Source organism: Conger conger, chromosome 12 (assembly GCF_963514075.1).
Source record: "Conger conger chromosome 12, fConCon1.1, whole genome shotgun sequence".
Lineage (NCBI taxonomy): Eukaryota > Metazoa > Chordata > Actinopteri > Anguilliformes > Congridae > Conger > Conger conger.
The window spans coordinates 37,838,099-37,853,879 of record NC_083771.1 but is presented as its reverse complement, the minus strand read 5'-3'; the positions used below and the strand labels follow the sequence as shown (position 1 = coordinate 37,853,879).

General features: G+C 41.4%; 2 protein-coding genes across 3 annotated transcripts in view; one reads left to right on the top strand and one right to left on the bottom strand.

Annotated features, from left to right (window-relative positions):
- LOC133141733 (serine incorporator 5-like) overlaps positions 1 to 1,368 on the top strand; it is a 19,915-nt gene extending 18,547 nt beyond the window's left edge. For both annotated transcript variants that reach the window (XM_061262411.1, XM_061262412.1), the window contains exon 13: positions 517 to 1,368. The gene's annotated coding sequence lies outside the window, so the exon portion shown is untranslated. The remainder of the gene's footprint in view (positions 1 to 516) is intronic.
- Positions 1,313 to 15,781, bottom strand: LOC133141732 (thrombospondin-4-B-like). Its single transcript, XM_061262410.1, has 22 exons — positions 15,523 to 15,781; positions 13,174 to 13,371; positions 12,618 to 12,865; positions 11,870 to 11,972; positions 11,320 to 11,402; positions 11,183 to 11,234; positions 10,896 to 11,050; positions 8,845 to 8,982; positions 8,416 to 8,493; positions 7,808 to 7,960; positions 7,251 to 7,355; positions 7,033 to 7,140; positions 6,763 to 6,922; positions 5,068 to 5,186; positions 4,834 to 4,886; positions 4,520 to 4,713; positions 4,233 to 4,411; positions 3,847 to 3,895; positions 3,500 to 3,696; positions 2,581 to 2,753; positions 2,217 to 2,356; positions 1,313 to 1,966 (listed from the first exon to the last, which is right to left on the bottom strand). Exons 1-22 carry the CDS (start codon positions 15,599 to 15,601, stop codon positions 1,908 to 1,910), a joined length of 2,823 nt encoding a protein of 940 aa, XP_061118394.1. The 5' UTR covers positions 15,602 to 15,781; the 3' UTR covers positions 1,313 to 1,907.

Below are 15,781 nucleotides of genomic sequence, written 5' to 3'. Positions count from 1 at the left end.
ATGACTTGAAAATGTCAGCAGAGAGAGTGAAATGTGTTCCTTCTGTATGGTGCATGCGGTTGGCTGTCACAAGCTGGCCTGTCTTGCCATGATTGCGAACACACACTTGCTTACTCACAAAGTCTTCAATGACCAGAGCTCCTCGTCTTCTCCTCGGCATAAGCGTTGCCTACAAGCCACTGGAGATGTCTGCCAGTCAGAGGTCATTTCAGTTCTGTCTGGGCTCCAGCTGGTAATGTGTAGCTGCTGTGTTTTTTTTCCTTTGTGTCTGTCAGAACATCCAAAAGAATTTTTATGTACATGATATTTAAGACCTGTGAAGTGATGTATGTGGTGTTCCTCTGTTTTATGTGCTCACTTTGGACAGCTGGTGGTATAAAATAGGTCAACGGCAGCAGATCTGTTGCTTGTTTCATCGCTCTGCAGTCGCTACTACACAGACTTTTGCTTTGTGCTGGTATACCTGGCCCAAGTTCATGATATGATCTATCCCTCATTGTGGCCCTTTCTTTGCAGCTGTTTAGGGTCCTACTACTGCAGCTAGCAGTGAGTCCTACTAGATCTTATCTCTGCGGAGTCATCAGTGTGGAAGCTAGCTTGAATATGACTGAAACAGCAGACATCCCCAGCTTCTACTTTACATACAAATGAGTGTGACAGTGGTAATTGTTCTTTTTAATCTGCTCACTTAAGAAAGTCAAGTATATTGCTTTGTAGATACAGCAGCACTTAAATGACGTAACTTAAACATGCACACTGCCCCCACCTGGCTTTTAATAACATTGCGTTTACTTTAGCGAAACAGTACAGCAGCTTCAAGTAGCACCTCCACTTTTACAAACGCAAGGAGCTTTGTAGACCATAATTCAGCCTGTAATGTCATTTATTGTAAAATGATTCTAGAATAGTAATGCTCGCAGTTATAAAATACATCTACATAGATTTACAGTTTTTCACATTTTGTAATGAGCCAATAAATGACTTGGCCTGGCTGGGCAGAGTTAAGGTGCTGTAAACTTTAGAATCTTATCACATTTAATGTTTCTGAACGACCAGAAAGGGGTGCTATGTGTATTCAGGATTTGTTCTACGTGTTAGAGGTTGCTGAAGTATAGTTAACCAGCTACAAACTCAAGCCCTTGCCTTTTGGATTACTGAAGTGTCCTTCGAGTTTTGCAAATTACAACTGCTTATGTTTTGAATTCCTTAATAGTTTGTTTTAAGAAATAACATCCTTGTTTGTATGATGTAAGAGCCAAACCTGTGTGAACCTTTATAAAGAAGTGAATAACTTATGAGCAACTCCATTGCAAATGTTTTAATAGTTTTTTTTATTTAAAATTTCAATAAAAAACATTTTGAAGACAAGTGTATCAGTTTTTCAAACAACATGGATATACATTTTATGAATTTTTATATGAATTCTGATTGAAATTAATTTAGGAAAATGATTTACATAATTTCCACATTCCCTCAATTTTTAATGCTACATCAGTACTTCAATACTATCTTGACTTTTGTGTTCTATCATTCTCTACATAGCTTAATGTACACTGATTTGATCTGAATGTCCTTCCTCTGGATAACAGATATTTTGGAGTACAACCTTACAATTATGTTTTTGGAAATAAAGTGTAAAGGGAATGTGTGCATCATTTTCCATGATATATATATATATATATATATATATATATATATATATATATATATATATATATATATATATATGAACTTGCCAATGCACTATGCCTTTCCTAAGATGGCAGATGTGAAAGGCACTGTTGGATCTGTGCACAGAAAACCCTTTCCTAATGCGTAGTGTGCGTATGTGCTTTCATCAGGAGTTAGTTCAGGACTTCTCCCCTCTGGTCCCATTGCTTCATCATTACTCTGTCCTCTGCATCAGTTTAAAGAGGTTCATCAGTCTGCTGCACATTGAATGCCTGGAAATCATCAGGGATGGTGTCTGTGGGCAGGACAGGAACAGAAAATCCATTTAAATACACGAAACCCCCTTTAAGGACCTTGCTACATTGAAATGACCCGTTTGTTATCTAGGTGCACTGCGAGAAGCCTGCAGTCATGATTGTCAGTTACCTCTAGGATCAGTTTTCACATTATTCCATCTTTAATATAATCAAATCTCCACCCCTTTCTGAGAGTAATTCAATCAAAAATGTCAGATTCGAGGTTCAGCGTCAGTTGACATCACTCACCGTTGCAGCGGTATCTGAGGTTGGACCAGATGATGTTTTCCTGAGAGAAACAGAACACGCCCAGTCGTCCTCCTCGCATGGTTGTGTCAATCGTCACGCCAGAATCTGCCACCAGCTGTGTGCCTTCGTAGAATCGGGCCCTGTTCCAAACAGCCACACGTCACATCCGCACGTTTACATACAGTATAGCAGAAAAACAAGTTCAGTGTGTTTCTATCGGTCTTAGACTTGGACCTCAAGCCAATAGTCTACAAGTCCTTTTGCATACTGTAACATGCCTGTCTCGCCCAGACTTTGTGTACATATTTGAGGCACCTGCCCTGATTTTAGCACTCGGTTCCTACACCTGTCTTTGAGCTCTTACCGGATGTATCCGACCTGGGGCCTGTGCTGGAGGTACCAGCGGTAGGAGACCTTGTCTTTCCAGCCCACATTCCGCGGGTCCTTCCACAGTAGCCGCACCTGGTCGTTAGTGTCTCCTGTGTGCCAGAGGGAATTACGCAGGTGTTCTCCTGGTCCAGACTGGGATTTTACAGCCTGCGCAGAGAAGAGAGATGGGGCACTATGTCGATTAGGGATTTTACAGTCTGCGCAGAGAAGAATGATGGGGCGCTATGTGGATTAGGTGGATTGCGTTCCCCTCCACATATTCCTGATTGGTATATACATGACATACGTGAATACAGTATATGGCAGTCATGTACAAGTGCTGATGTACTAAGATGAAGGCATAGCCTGATTTCAGACTTTCTTCAACACCAGGTGAGAATAACAGGAGAGAATAATATACTTTAATATTCTTTAATATTCTTTCAACTAAATAAATGCTTATCCTTTGTTTTGGCTAAATGCTTAATATTCAGCAAGTATTTAACCCATTGTATTTGGAAATAAAAAACTATATGTAATATGAGAGAATATTGGTGATTACTGTTCACCAGGGCTGATCGATGTGAAAATTGGCAGACACCCTGATATGATACTGATATGATATGAAATAATTACGAAAAAGCACTTAATTGTTCATATGTACTGTGTCTATAGATATAGTTGTGCTGTTTGAGTGCTTTGAAGTTACATGGAGTGTATTCTTTTTGGAAATACCTTGATATCAGCAAATCGATAGCCAATAGGATGTAAAAGACCTCAGTCCTTCATCACACACAAAACACACAGAAACTGAGCCAATTTGAAAACGTAAATATTTAGATATAAAAGTTGATAAAAATGTAAAGCCGTCAAAGCCGTCAAAGCCGTGGCCTTGTTTAGGACTGTGACGATACCTTGAGCTGAATGCCGGGCTCTGCCACAGCTCGGAAGGGCGTGGCCTGCCAGTACGTCTGCTCAGTCTGCTTCCACATCACCACGTAGAAGCTGGACGAGTCCTGGTAGCCGAAGATGAAGCCGGCGTAGTCATCGTCCGTCACCGTGTTCACGTGGAACGTGCCCTCAAAGTCCACCCCGCTGAAGGCCGTGTAACCTGGACAGGGGCGCGCAGTCTGGTCAGACACAACTGCTGAGTCTCCCAGCACTAACCTGATCTGATCTGGCTTTCCCCAGAGCGAAATATTCATCCCATTTAACCTTAGGCCTAATGCCTAATTATGTAAAATCATAAGATCAGTCATACCTACTGCAAGTCCAGGATCACTGTTCATTGTCTGTACAATCTCCATACCCTGGTGAGAGATTACAAGGTTTATATAGTGCATAATTGACTCACTGCATTATACACATCTGCTATATATTGTAAGTGTAAACAATTATGTAATGTGAGGATCATTAATCTTGAAAGAGAGAGGAAATATTTCATGATGCATACAAATAGAAATTTCAAGGAATTCACATTCAAGCAATGTAGTAGCATTGGGAATATTCAGGCATAATCTGAATATTTGAGAGTGAATGGTAATTTATCAATATATAACTTCAGGCACAGTTCTAAATAGACTCTCTGAGCACCTGTACACCAGCGGGTTAATGCAAATATTTAATCAGCCAAATTGAGTGAGTCACCTGATTGAGGACAACCCAGTTGGGGTCGATCTGGGCGTCACCCTCGGGGTCCAGCACTACAGTCTGATAGGCCCTGAAGTCAGTCAAGGTGACCTCTGCATTCTCTGGGCAGATGTCGATTCTGTCGATCACCTTATCTTGGTCAAAGTCTGATTCACAGACGTCTCCCACTCCATCGCCTGTTCAAAAAACACTTGTCAGGCCTGCAAAATACTATAGGCAGAGACCAATTGGCTGGGCCCAATTTGGCCACCTGGTACCAGCTCAACAAGAAAAGATGCCAATACCATTATCATCAATCTGGTCAGGGTTGGGCACCAGTCTGCAGTTGTCTGGTCCAGGCGGAAGGAAGTCAGGGATGTCGTCATTGTCGTCATCATCATCACACTCGTCCCCAATGCCATCCTTGTCCGTGTCCAGCTGTGAGCTGTTGATTACGTTGGGACAGTTGTCGTTGGAGTCCTGGTGCCCGTCGCCATCGCTGTCACGGACGTGAAGAGAAAATAGACAAGCTGATGAGCCAGCACCAGGATGTGAAAACGTATTCCACTTTAGGGCACAGTGTTCGTTCTGTCGATGAGTTGAATTTGATTAGCAGTACCTGTCTTGGTTAGTGTCACAGGAGTCTCCAACAAGGTCGTTGTCAATATCCGACTACAGTAGAAGGAAAATACCCATTTTTTAAAAGAAATCACATTTTTGAACATTTGAAAGAACTTTAGTTTGATACTATTGTTTCCCTGAATGCCAAGTTGAGTCAAGTTAAGGATGGTAAGACAAGCGAGACCATATTCCACATAGCATTAAAGTGCCTGAAACAGAAACAGGCTGGTACCTGGTTGGGATTGGGAATGTCTGGGCAGCTGTCACAAGCATCCCCTACTCCATCGCTGTCTCTATCCAGCTGGTTACGGTTGGGGACCCTCTGGCAGTTGTCCAGGAAATTCTTCACACCTGAAGGTTGACAAAATTAAGAAAACTGTAATACGTCTATTATGCATTTGCAGTCCCATCTAGTATTTAAACTACTATATAAGGAAAGATATGAGGAAATGTCATATTTGAATTGAGGCAAATGGCATTGAATATAGTGTTGGCCTGCATTGCCATTAGGTGGCACTGTTGTGGCATTGTTGTTTACACAGATGTTATTTTCCACAAGTCTTCAAATGGTTTGCTCTTGATACAGATAAGAATAAATAGCTTTAAGAGTAGATACAGAGAGGTTGTCTCATGCATGTGGATGCCTAACTTTCCCGAATAACAAGATGTGAAATGCAGACATACAAAATAAAATGTATTTTGCACAGAAATAATATTTAACTATTAATTACATTTTAAATGTAAAATTGAATGTTTAATTCTATTTGCTTACTCAGAAGATATGTTTAGCCAATTTCAATTTAAACTTCTAACCAGGACACGGTAAATAATTATCTTACAATATTTTGAAAGTTGAAAATCATGACATTAATCACTTACAGTATTCATTGGAAAGATATGTAAAAAAACTTGTTTTATATTACCAGTTTGATCATGGGTTATGGTTTCCTCTTTTTGCAAAACCCTTAATTAGAAGGAGTTTAGTTCTGAAAGACTGTTAATGTACAGATTCCACATCATTTATCACCTCTAATGAAAACAAATGGAGTCATTCAGACCAGGAATGCTGCACTTTTTTTCAGCCAAAAGGTTAAAATAATAGACTGCGGAGTGGACAAATGGTCTTTGAGGGCTTTTTTCTACATCTCTTAGTTTGATGAAGTGTTGGAATAGTCATTTCCTCCCAATGTTACACAAGGAAATACCACAGAATGAGACCACAGCATGTTATTAAAATCTTAATAATAAACTGCTAGAGTTTGGAGTCATGTGGGTGTGATTAATTATTCCACCCCTGTTACCATTTTAAACAGAAAGCTTCCAACAAAAACCTTAAAGCAGTGTGGTATTGTTCACACAGAATGACACTTATCCTGGTGTGAAATAGGTACTTCAGTTATTTAGACTGTCATCTATAAAAATGTAAGCAGTGTAAATCTCTTTCAATCCTTTCATTTCAGTTGTATTGCATTTGTTCTATGAATGCATTATTGTGAATTGAACATAGTAATTCTCTGAATTGACACAATACATATAGCCCACCTACAGGCTTGCTACCTCAATGTTACCCCTTGCTCATGACTTGTTCTTTCCAGGTTAAATGATGTTGTTCATTTTAAAAGTTAATATAATAAAATAACATTACATTACATTATTGGCATTTGGCAGAGGCTCTTATCCAGAGCGACGTACAGTTGATTAGACTAAGCAGGAGACAATCCTCTCCTGGTGCAATGCAGGGTTAAGGGGCTTGCTCAAGGGCCCAATAGCTGTGCGGATCTTATTGTGGCTATACCAGGATTAGAACCGTCTTGCATGTCCCAGTCATTTAGCTTAACCACTACGCTACAGGCCGCCCTCACAAATAACGCATGATCTGAAAGGGCGGGTGTTCTTTTTGTTGTGGCCAGCAGCGATTGGTTCTCACCGTCCCCGTCCATGTCCTCGTCACAAGCGTCACCCTTCCCGTCCCCGTCCGTGTCCCGCTGGTCTGGGTTCACCACTGAGCGGCAGTTGTCACAGGCGTCTCCATGGCTGTCCTTGTCGCTGTTCCGCTGATCCACGTTCGGCTTCAGGAAGCAGTTGTCCTGGGTGAGGGGGCGGGGGGTTGGGGGGGATTGGGTCAAGGGGTCAGACGATGTTGGGCTTTTGGAAGCGCTGCGGTGTGGGAACAGACGTGTGGTCGGGTCAGGGGTACCTGCTCGTTTATAATTCCGTCTCCGTCCGCGTCCTCGTCACACGCGTCCCCATGCCCGTCCCTGTCTGCGTCCTCCTGCCCTGAGTTGGGGACGAAGATGCAGTTGTCCTGAAGAGGACACAGGGAGTAAATAAATACAGTGGTCAAATTTCCTATTGATTTCACCTCCTTCACTGTTGCCGATGCAGATGAACTGAATTCCATGCACTTCATGTCACCTTTCTGCAGCTTGGGTCTTTGCACTTCAGCTTCTCGTCGGGATAGCCATCGATATCGGTGTCTTTGCCGCACAGGTAGCCATTTCCAGCCCAGCCAATTCCACACTGAGACAAAGACATCAAAGAGTTACATTTCACTCTCATTCCTGCGTGGGGTGTGACAGGAAAAAATGAGACACATATTATTTGTGAAAGATCTCCCCTGCTGTAAAATCCAGCTATGCCCAGCTTGAAATGTCCAGCTACCAGCTGTTTTAAAACACAACTTGAGCTGCTCAAACCATGTTGAGGGAGGAGCTGCTCTGAACTGGTTGGCCAGCAACAAGTTGTTTCAAAACCTAGCTTGAGCTTTTTTTTAGCAGGTTCCAGATCAACAAAAGAGGCCATAGCTCCCATTCTAGACTTTAAAACCAATAAAGTTAGCAAGGTTTTCTGGATGAGCATAAGCAAGAAATCGGCCAATTATAACCTCTCCAGTTTCTCTATGACCTATATGGAGATATATCTCTCCGCCACGCCCCGGGCACCATCGTTATATGGCTTGTAGTGATTCTCACCGTGCAGCTGATGCTGCCATCTCTCTCGGTCGTGCATTGCGCATTATCATCACACGGGTTCTGCAGGCTGTTTCCACAGCTCTTCTCAGGCTTGCAGCCCTTCACCTGGTCACCTACGTAGCCTTCTTTACAGCTTCCACAGTGGTACGATCCCTGGGGAGAAACCAGGATGTGAGATGTGTAGGCCTGTAGACCCAGGCACGGTGATAATGCCTGGACCTGCTGCTTTAGAAGGCACTCATACAAGTGATATGTGAAGTCAGCAGTGTTTGGATAGTTAACTTTGGTCACTTTTGCTCTGTTTGTTTCTTTCTTTGTTCTCAAAAAAAAAAAAAAAAAAAGGCCCTCGTCCTTATCTTTGTTGTACAGGTAGCAGTTGAAATTGTACTTCCCTCTAGGGTCTTTCAGCGAACTTATCCCTGGTTATGGGTATGCACTTTGTTGTACGTCGCTCTGGATAAGAGCGTCTGCCAAATGCCAACAATGTAATGTAATGTAATGTAATGTCATCTCTGCTCCCCTGGCTGAGTGTGTCAAACAGCGTGTTCTGCCTGGCCCTGCTGAGCATAGGAAGAGCTGGGTGAATGGAGAAAGCGGCGCACGCTTACCGCAGAGTTGTGACAGATAGAATTGTCTGCACAGCCACCGTTGTTCGGCCCTTCGCACTCATCGACATCGTCACACACCTAGATGCAGCACAGACACAAGCGGGCGAACTTAAATTCTCAAATCTGCTCAAGAGTACAAGAATACCAAAATAGCTATTTTGAGTGGAGTATATTTTAGCACTTTCTCTCAACAGTCAATGAATCATACACACTTGTATTTTTATGTGGCAGTATATTACAGACGTTACAGAGAAAGTATTGCAGATCCACTACTGAATATCTTATCAAATGAGCATTGTCACTTAATAATTTTATCTCAATCATTTACAAACAGTGCACCACTCATTACAATTTCCGTATGTTGACATGCACAGTATGAAAAGGAATGATCACTATATTGGCATGTAGGCACAAAGGGGACACTTTTACCTGTTTGTGTGTTTGTGCATAGATGATGCCCACTCCCTCGAGGATCTGCCCAGTGTAGCCTCGAGGACAGGCCTCACACCTGAAGCCTGGGGCTGTGTTGACACAGTGCACTCCAGGGAAGCAGGGGTTGAACTGGCACTGTAACACATGACAGTAATGTATCACCTCGCAGATGACCAGAACAGATGCTCACAGCTCACAATGGAATTTGAATCATCCAAGTAAGACCAACCAAATTTCTTGGCCTGTGCCTCATAAATTTTCCTTGGTAGTTAACCACACAACACCATCAAGACAAATAGGAACATGTAATCTGTAACACACTGTAAGCTTTTCGTCACAGGCAGTTCCTTCCCCCAATCAGGGCCGGATCATAATATTCAAGGGCCCCAGGCCCTGCCCCCATTTAAAAAAAGAAAAGAAAAAAAAAGTGTTCTCTCTTCTGTTTCTGTTTCTTGTAGCTGTAAATACATTCTAATGTGTTAAAATCCCTCCCTGTTCTTTCTGGCTCCCGTTCTTTCTGGCTTTTTTCAGCTGAATTTTCTCCTTGGATTGGTCGATACCAAGGTTCATTCGCAGGACTTATTTTTATGTCTAATACGAACCGTTTCATTGTCCTTTTTTTGAATTTTGTATCTTAGTCTGTTGCAATTACACAAATTGACTGAATAGTCCATAATTAGTTAGTGTAATCATAATTCTAACTGCTAAACTGTGGTTAACTCAAAGCATGTGGCCATTTTTTTCAAGGCTATAGATTATTTGGTGGTCACTGAAAATGGATGACTGCTTTCCTGACAGATGTTCAAGCTCAGGTGCTGGGAAGTGTGTGTAAGGTCAATCAATTCAACGTGAAAATACATAATGCAGGCGTGTACAGGAATACGATCCCTATGGGAATAGGGGGAATAGAGCAGGGGAGCACATAAGGAGAACAGGTACTACTGAATAGACCACTATGGAGTACAGAGAACTGAACTGCATAGAAACAGCCCATCAGGCCATAGCAGCCCTATGGCCCTTTTCTGTTTAGTCTGCTAAACTGCAAGATCCAATGAAACATTTGGGCAGACCAGTTGAGTGAATAAGTTCATAAGTTCATAAGTTCTAACGATGAGAAACCACAATGAAATGTGCTTCTATACTTTGTGCAGATCCCCTCTCAGACTGTACGTGATGACTGCTCAGAAAAAAAAATACAGTGTCCACTCCTAAGTAAACAATTTACATTTCCATGTCTGGCTACAGTTTGGACACCTGGTGGTGACACCATCTGGGAGACTCTTGGAAGCATGAGGTGCTGTTGTCAATGGACATTACCGCAAAATGGTTTGCTTTTACCCAGACATAAGGCAATGATCTCATGAGATTGTTAATTATCCCTTTGTTTAAAAATAATTTGAAAAATGGACTGGGAAATATGATTTTCTGTCCCTGTATGCTTGTTTTGGAGAAAGAGAAAGCACCACCAAAATGTTTGAGTGAATTTATGTAGAAATAATGTAAAATCATGAGAGTAGAGCATAAGTTAAAAGAATGCCGCTTCCATTTTTTTTGATTATGCAATTATGTAATGTAATCAATCATTGTATATTGTTTTTGTTGCTTCAAATATTAATTAATATAATTGAATACCATTTAAATCCTCTTTGTTGCATAACAATTGTCACCCTGTATTCTGTCTGTGGTATAAAGTATCTTGGGCCACTTGCTAATAAGTATTAAATCTTTCAAAAACATATTTCAAATGTCTACAGCAAGTCTAATCACCCTAAAATGTGATAATATTATGTCAAGGTACAACACAGTAAACATGCTATGCTCTCATTGCACTCAATCTGGCCATTGCTTTGTACAGTAACTGATCATAAACTACTCTTTCATTTGCATAGAATGAGATCATGGCAACAAGTAGAAAAGTAAACACATGGGGAAAATATACAGTTCCTCATTGTGAGTCAACAATGATGAACTGTCTGGATGATGAACACCATTAATCTGTTGCTACCTGTCTGACTGTGAGAGCATCTGATTGGTCCAAAAACTCTTACCTCATCCACGTCATCACAGCTGAATCCATCGCCAGTGTATCCATCTGGACAGGGCCCACACTCCACCCCTTCTGCTGTCTCAAAGCACATGTCGTCCCGGAAACACACTCCAGAGCCACACTTTGGCTTTATCACATTACTTGTGCCTCCCAGTCCTAGAAATACACCACAATAAATCAATATAAATCTATATTACGCATGTATCCTTAATTTATTAAAATTGATTATATTTTAAGGTATAAAATCCAATGTGTAGAGTGCTATACGTTACAATTAATATAGCTTACCGCAGGCCTGACATTCTGAAATGGTATTTCTCAGGAAAGAAGTCTCTTTGACCTTTAACCAAAACAGAACATTGGCATTTAAAAATCGAGACCTGGGGAAGATGGATGGGAGAATTTAAGGGCAATAAAAGTACTACCTGCTGGGTGAGGATGTCTTTTAATTCAGCAATGACCTTGGTGAGGTCAAGCATTTGATTGGACAGTTGCTTTGTATTGACACCTGCAGGAAAGGGTCCCATTAACCAGAGTACAGCTCCATCATGTCGGACATACATGAAGTAAAATAAAGAACTTCTGGGCATAGCCATAGGATATCTACATTTATAAATAATCCCACATGCAGATTTAATAATGTTGGGATGTGATCATAAATGTTTTAAAGTAAGTGAGAAGCACTGTTTTTGTGCGTGTGCATTTTTCAATAGGACTACATTACAGGCATTTGGCAGACGCTCTTATCCGGAGCAACATACAGTTGATTAGACTAAGGAGGAGACAATCACCCCTGTAGCAATGCAGGATAAAGGGCCTTGCTCAAGGGCCCAACGGCTGTGCGGCTCTTATTGTGGCTACACTGGGGATCTAACCGCCGGCCTTGCTGGTCCTAGTCATGTACCTTAACCACACCGCTACAGGCCGCCCCTGGAAAAAAAGTTAATGTAAAAAAAATAAAAAAATAAACCTTACCCAAAATTTGCACTGCGTCGCTCTGTTGAAAGTAGCAGTTTTGTAAGGAAGCAACATTTTCAAATGAATCTCCAATCACAAGCTTCAGTTCTTCCAGCTCCTCCTACCAAGACAAAGAGCAAGGAGAGACCTTGAATCCATAGCGTCAACTCCTGACTTCTGCATCCTCCCCTCCATTGTGACAAAACCACCATACCTCTACTGGATGCAAGGGATCGATGTTAATCCTAGTAACAGCACATCGGCTGTGTTGAAATGTTCCTTTTCATGATACTGCCAACATTTAATGTATTCAGCTGGTACTGTGGATTTCACTTCATTGTGATGTCATCATTTGGGACTATGTATTATTACGCACTCAATACGTGCGGTTGTTTCAGAACACCATATAGGGTTATTTGCTCAATACTCAGAATTAATAACTGCGGTTGTTTCAGAACACCGTATAGGGTTATTTGCTCAATACTCAGAATTAATAACTGCGGTTGTTTCAGAACACCGTATAGGGTTATTTGCTCAATACTCAGAATTAATAACTGCGGTTGTTTCAGAACACCGCATAGCGTTATTTGCTCAATACTCAGAATTAATAACTGCGGTTGTTTCAGAACACCGTAAAGGGTTATTTGCTCAACTCTCAGAATCAATAACTGCGGTTGTTTCAGAACACCGCATAGGGTTATTTGCTCAATTCTCAGAATTAATAACTGCAGTTGTTTCAGAACACCGTATAGGGTTATTCACTGACTTGGGGTCGCCTTTGCATGGACTTGAGCTCCACCGCAGGGGGCCCTGCCGGAAGGCCCTGGAAGACCGCCGGCAAGTCGGCGACCGTCTCGACGAGCCGGCAGTCGACGTAGAGCTCCACTCCCCTGGAGCCGTGCTGCAGGCCCTTGAAGCGGAACAGGAGGGTGTGGCGACGCCCGTCGGCCAGCGGCACGTTGTTGAAGCTGATGGTGCTCATCCGTCTGTCACTCCTCAGGTAGCGCAGAGTCGCTGTCACAGAGACCAGAGGAGTCACGGGAGGGCTCCGATGTCAGAGCCACCGCAAACTACGTGTGTTCGATGCAGTGTTAGATGCAAAAATGTATAATTATCCTTCATTTGGGAATTGAACCAAGGAGTAATTATTCAAAGATTGATCACAATTTGGACCCAACAATAATTGAAAGTGCAATTTTAAACCTTTCAATATTGTGAAAGATGAGCACAAAATTTTATCCACCACAATTGTATACACTTGTAATAATAGAATTGCCGGTTATAGTTGGTGAGGGAAAAACATGCAAATGCGGTATACATACCTCTGTTGAGCTTTCCCAAAACTGTAAACTCAAAATATTTTCCATTGTCCCTGGGATTATAAAGGCCAAACACTGTGATCCCAGTCTTGGGCTGCAGCTTGAATGAGGTCAGAATAAAAGCCTCATTCACAGACTGGGCCTTCAGTCCTCCCTGGAGCAGGTCTGGCAAACACTCCGGTGATGCGAGGAGGTCATAGACTGCAAGGCAAGAAGTCCAGTAAGCCCCAGCTGTGCAAACTCAGTCAGCCATTTAGGCTTGTCTTAGGTTGACATGGGAAAGGCTTGTCAGCATTACAAACCATTTTATGAGCTGTATTATTTAGTCAGTTTTCTGAAATCAAATGGTCTTTTGTTTAAATTACTTCAGAGTTGGCTTTTCAAAGAGAAATTTATGGCACTCCAGCTTTGGACCATTAATGTCTATTTGCTTCTGCAAAAAAAAAACATGGGTGGTTGTTTTATGAAAGGATTTGTTTGAGACTGTGGTTAGAGATTTATATGATGATGAATGAAAGGAATTTGGGGGAGGTGGAGTTTTCTAAATATTGTAAGTGCACATACTGCACATACCCTGCAGAGGATACCAATATAAATGAAATTCTACACTCTGATATGCAGAGTTTGAGTGATTTATCTCCGCAAGCTTAAAAAAAGCTAAGGTACTTTGTCAAATTGGTAGCAAATGCTTCAGGAATGTGCCCTCCGCTGCCAAATTTCAAGGATCTGATCTCTCTCTTTTATTGAGGGAGATACAGTATGTATTTGCTTCTACAATGAATTTTGAATGTGTGATAGTGTGATAGTGCCAAACAAAGCAGTGCTCCATGCAGCACCAGCTTACCATGACCAATTGTTTTGTGGAAGGATATCACACCAACAGACAGGGCACTGTTTGACCAAATGTGTCTTGGCCCAAACACAGGGCCCTTCCATGAAACAGTACAAATAATCTCCCCTCTGCAAAGTCAAAAGCTTTGTTTGATAGTTCTGCTTTTACTGCAGTCAGTTATTTATTACCCAAAGTCATTATTTGTCACCTCTCTCCCCTCCTCCTACCACCCCTGACAAAATTTTAGTAATGGGAGAACCAGTGCTGATCAGGGCAGTCAATAGAGTTTGCCCTGACATACTACAGAAGGCATGTTGCTTCCTCAAAAATGAACACAAGTCTGAAAAGATTTGTTGAGTCCAAAGAAAAAAAAAAAAGGGAACAACTCCTGTTTCTTTTGTGATAAAATCACCTTCTGAAACTAGATGCTGTTAGACAGAAAAGGGGTTGCAGTGGGTGCCAGTGTCTGAACTGAATGCAACAGCCACTGAAATTGAAACCAACCCTGGCAGAACTTTCCAGGAAACATACATACAGCTGAAGGAATCATTATTTAACTAAATAAATAAATGATCCAAGAAAAACGAATGGTTTGCTCTTGCATTTTACTCTTGTATGTGCGTTTTTAAAGGAAGTGTGGGCACCCTAATTGTTTTACATGAATTATAGCAGACCATCTATGAGTGTTCCCAAGTGTGGGCTTTCACAGTGCCTTTTGATGAAATCAAAACCAGGTGAAACTTAGCGCTTGAGGGACCGCTAAAGTCACTGAAAAGGTCTAGTTGTGCTTGGCCGCATGTACTATTAACAATCCTCACAGAACTGAATGAATCAGTACACTGAAGCCCTTAAAAATCAACTCATTCAACTTCATTTGAAATTGATACATGCACCGTGTTTGTTATAGCATCAGCCAATGTAAGCACACACTTTATAAGTCAAACATTTGTTTTTCTGTTTATGTTAGGGTGTATTACCATTCTATTCAATACTGCCAATCACTGGTCTGTTAGAGTCATTATACTCTTGTATTCCCTGTACTAAAAAAACAACCTGCATGTCTGTGATAGAGAGGGAAATTAACCAAATGCCTGTGGTGGTCAACCATTTCCTCTGAAATAAAGTCACTTTTGATTTAGAGCCAATTTTTCTTCAAACACAAAGAGGCTTGTGTCACATCAGTAAAAAATGATGATTGTGTTTGGATATTTTAAATCAGACAAATTGTGATACAGACATAAACACATACTGTAGTACGTCAGTAAGAATAATTTGAGAATTTTTGAGCAAATATTCTTTGAATTTCACCTGGTATCTAAACATTGTGTTGATTTTGCCTTTAAAGGTGAATTTAAAGCAAATGAATGTATTTGTTAAAAACAACACCCTCATGTTTTGATAGACAAACAAGCCAGCAAAGTGTGCTACATAATATCAATGTAAAGGGAATGCAGTCTAATGTATGCAGAACATATAATTAAATGAATATGAGCAAAAAGTAAACTTTTGCAGATACTCACCTGAGTTCTGGGCTTGCACACATATGTACAACTGCAGCAGCACCTGCAAAAAGAAAAATAACCTTGTCCACAACCCCATTTCTCTTTACCTTCACCGAGTAAAACCCCTATAATCCAAATATCAGTGCTTTTCTATGGCACAGCTGCTGCGAATAAAACAGTCCCAGTATGTGACTGACTGGCTTATAAAAGGCAGGAGGCTAGGCAGTCATAGCTCCAGAGTGGGGTCTCCTGAGGCTTGTGGGTGCAGGACTGCTCT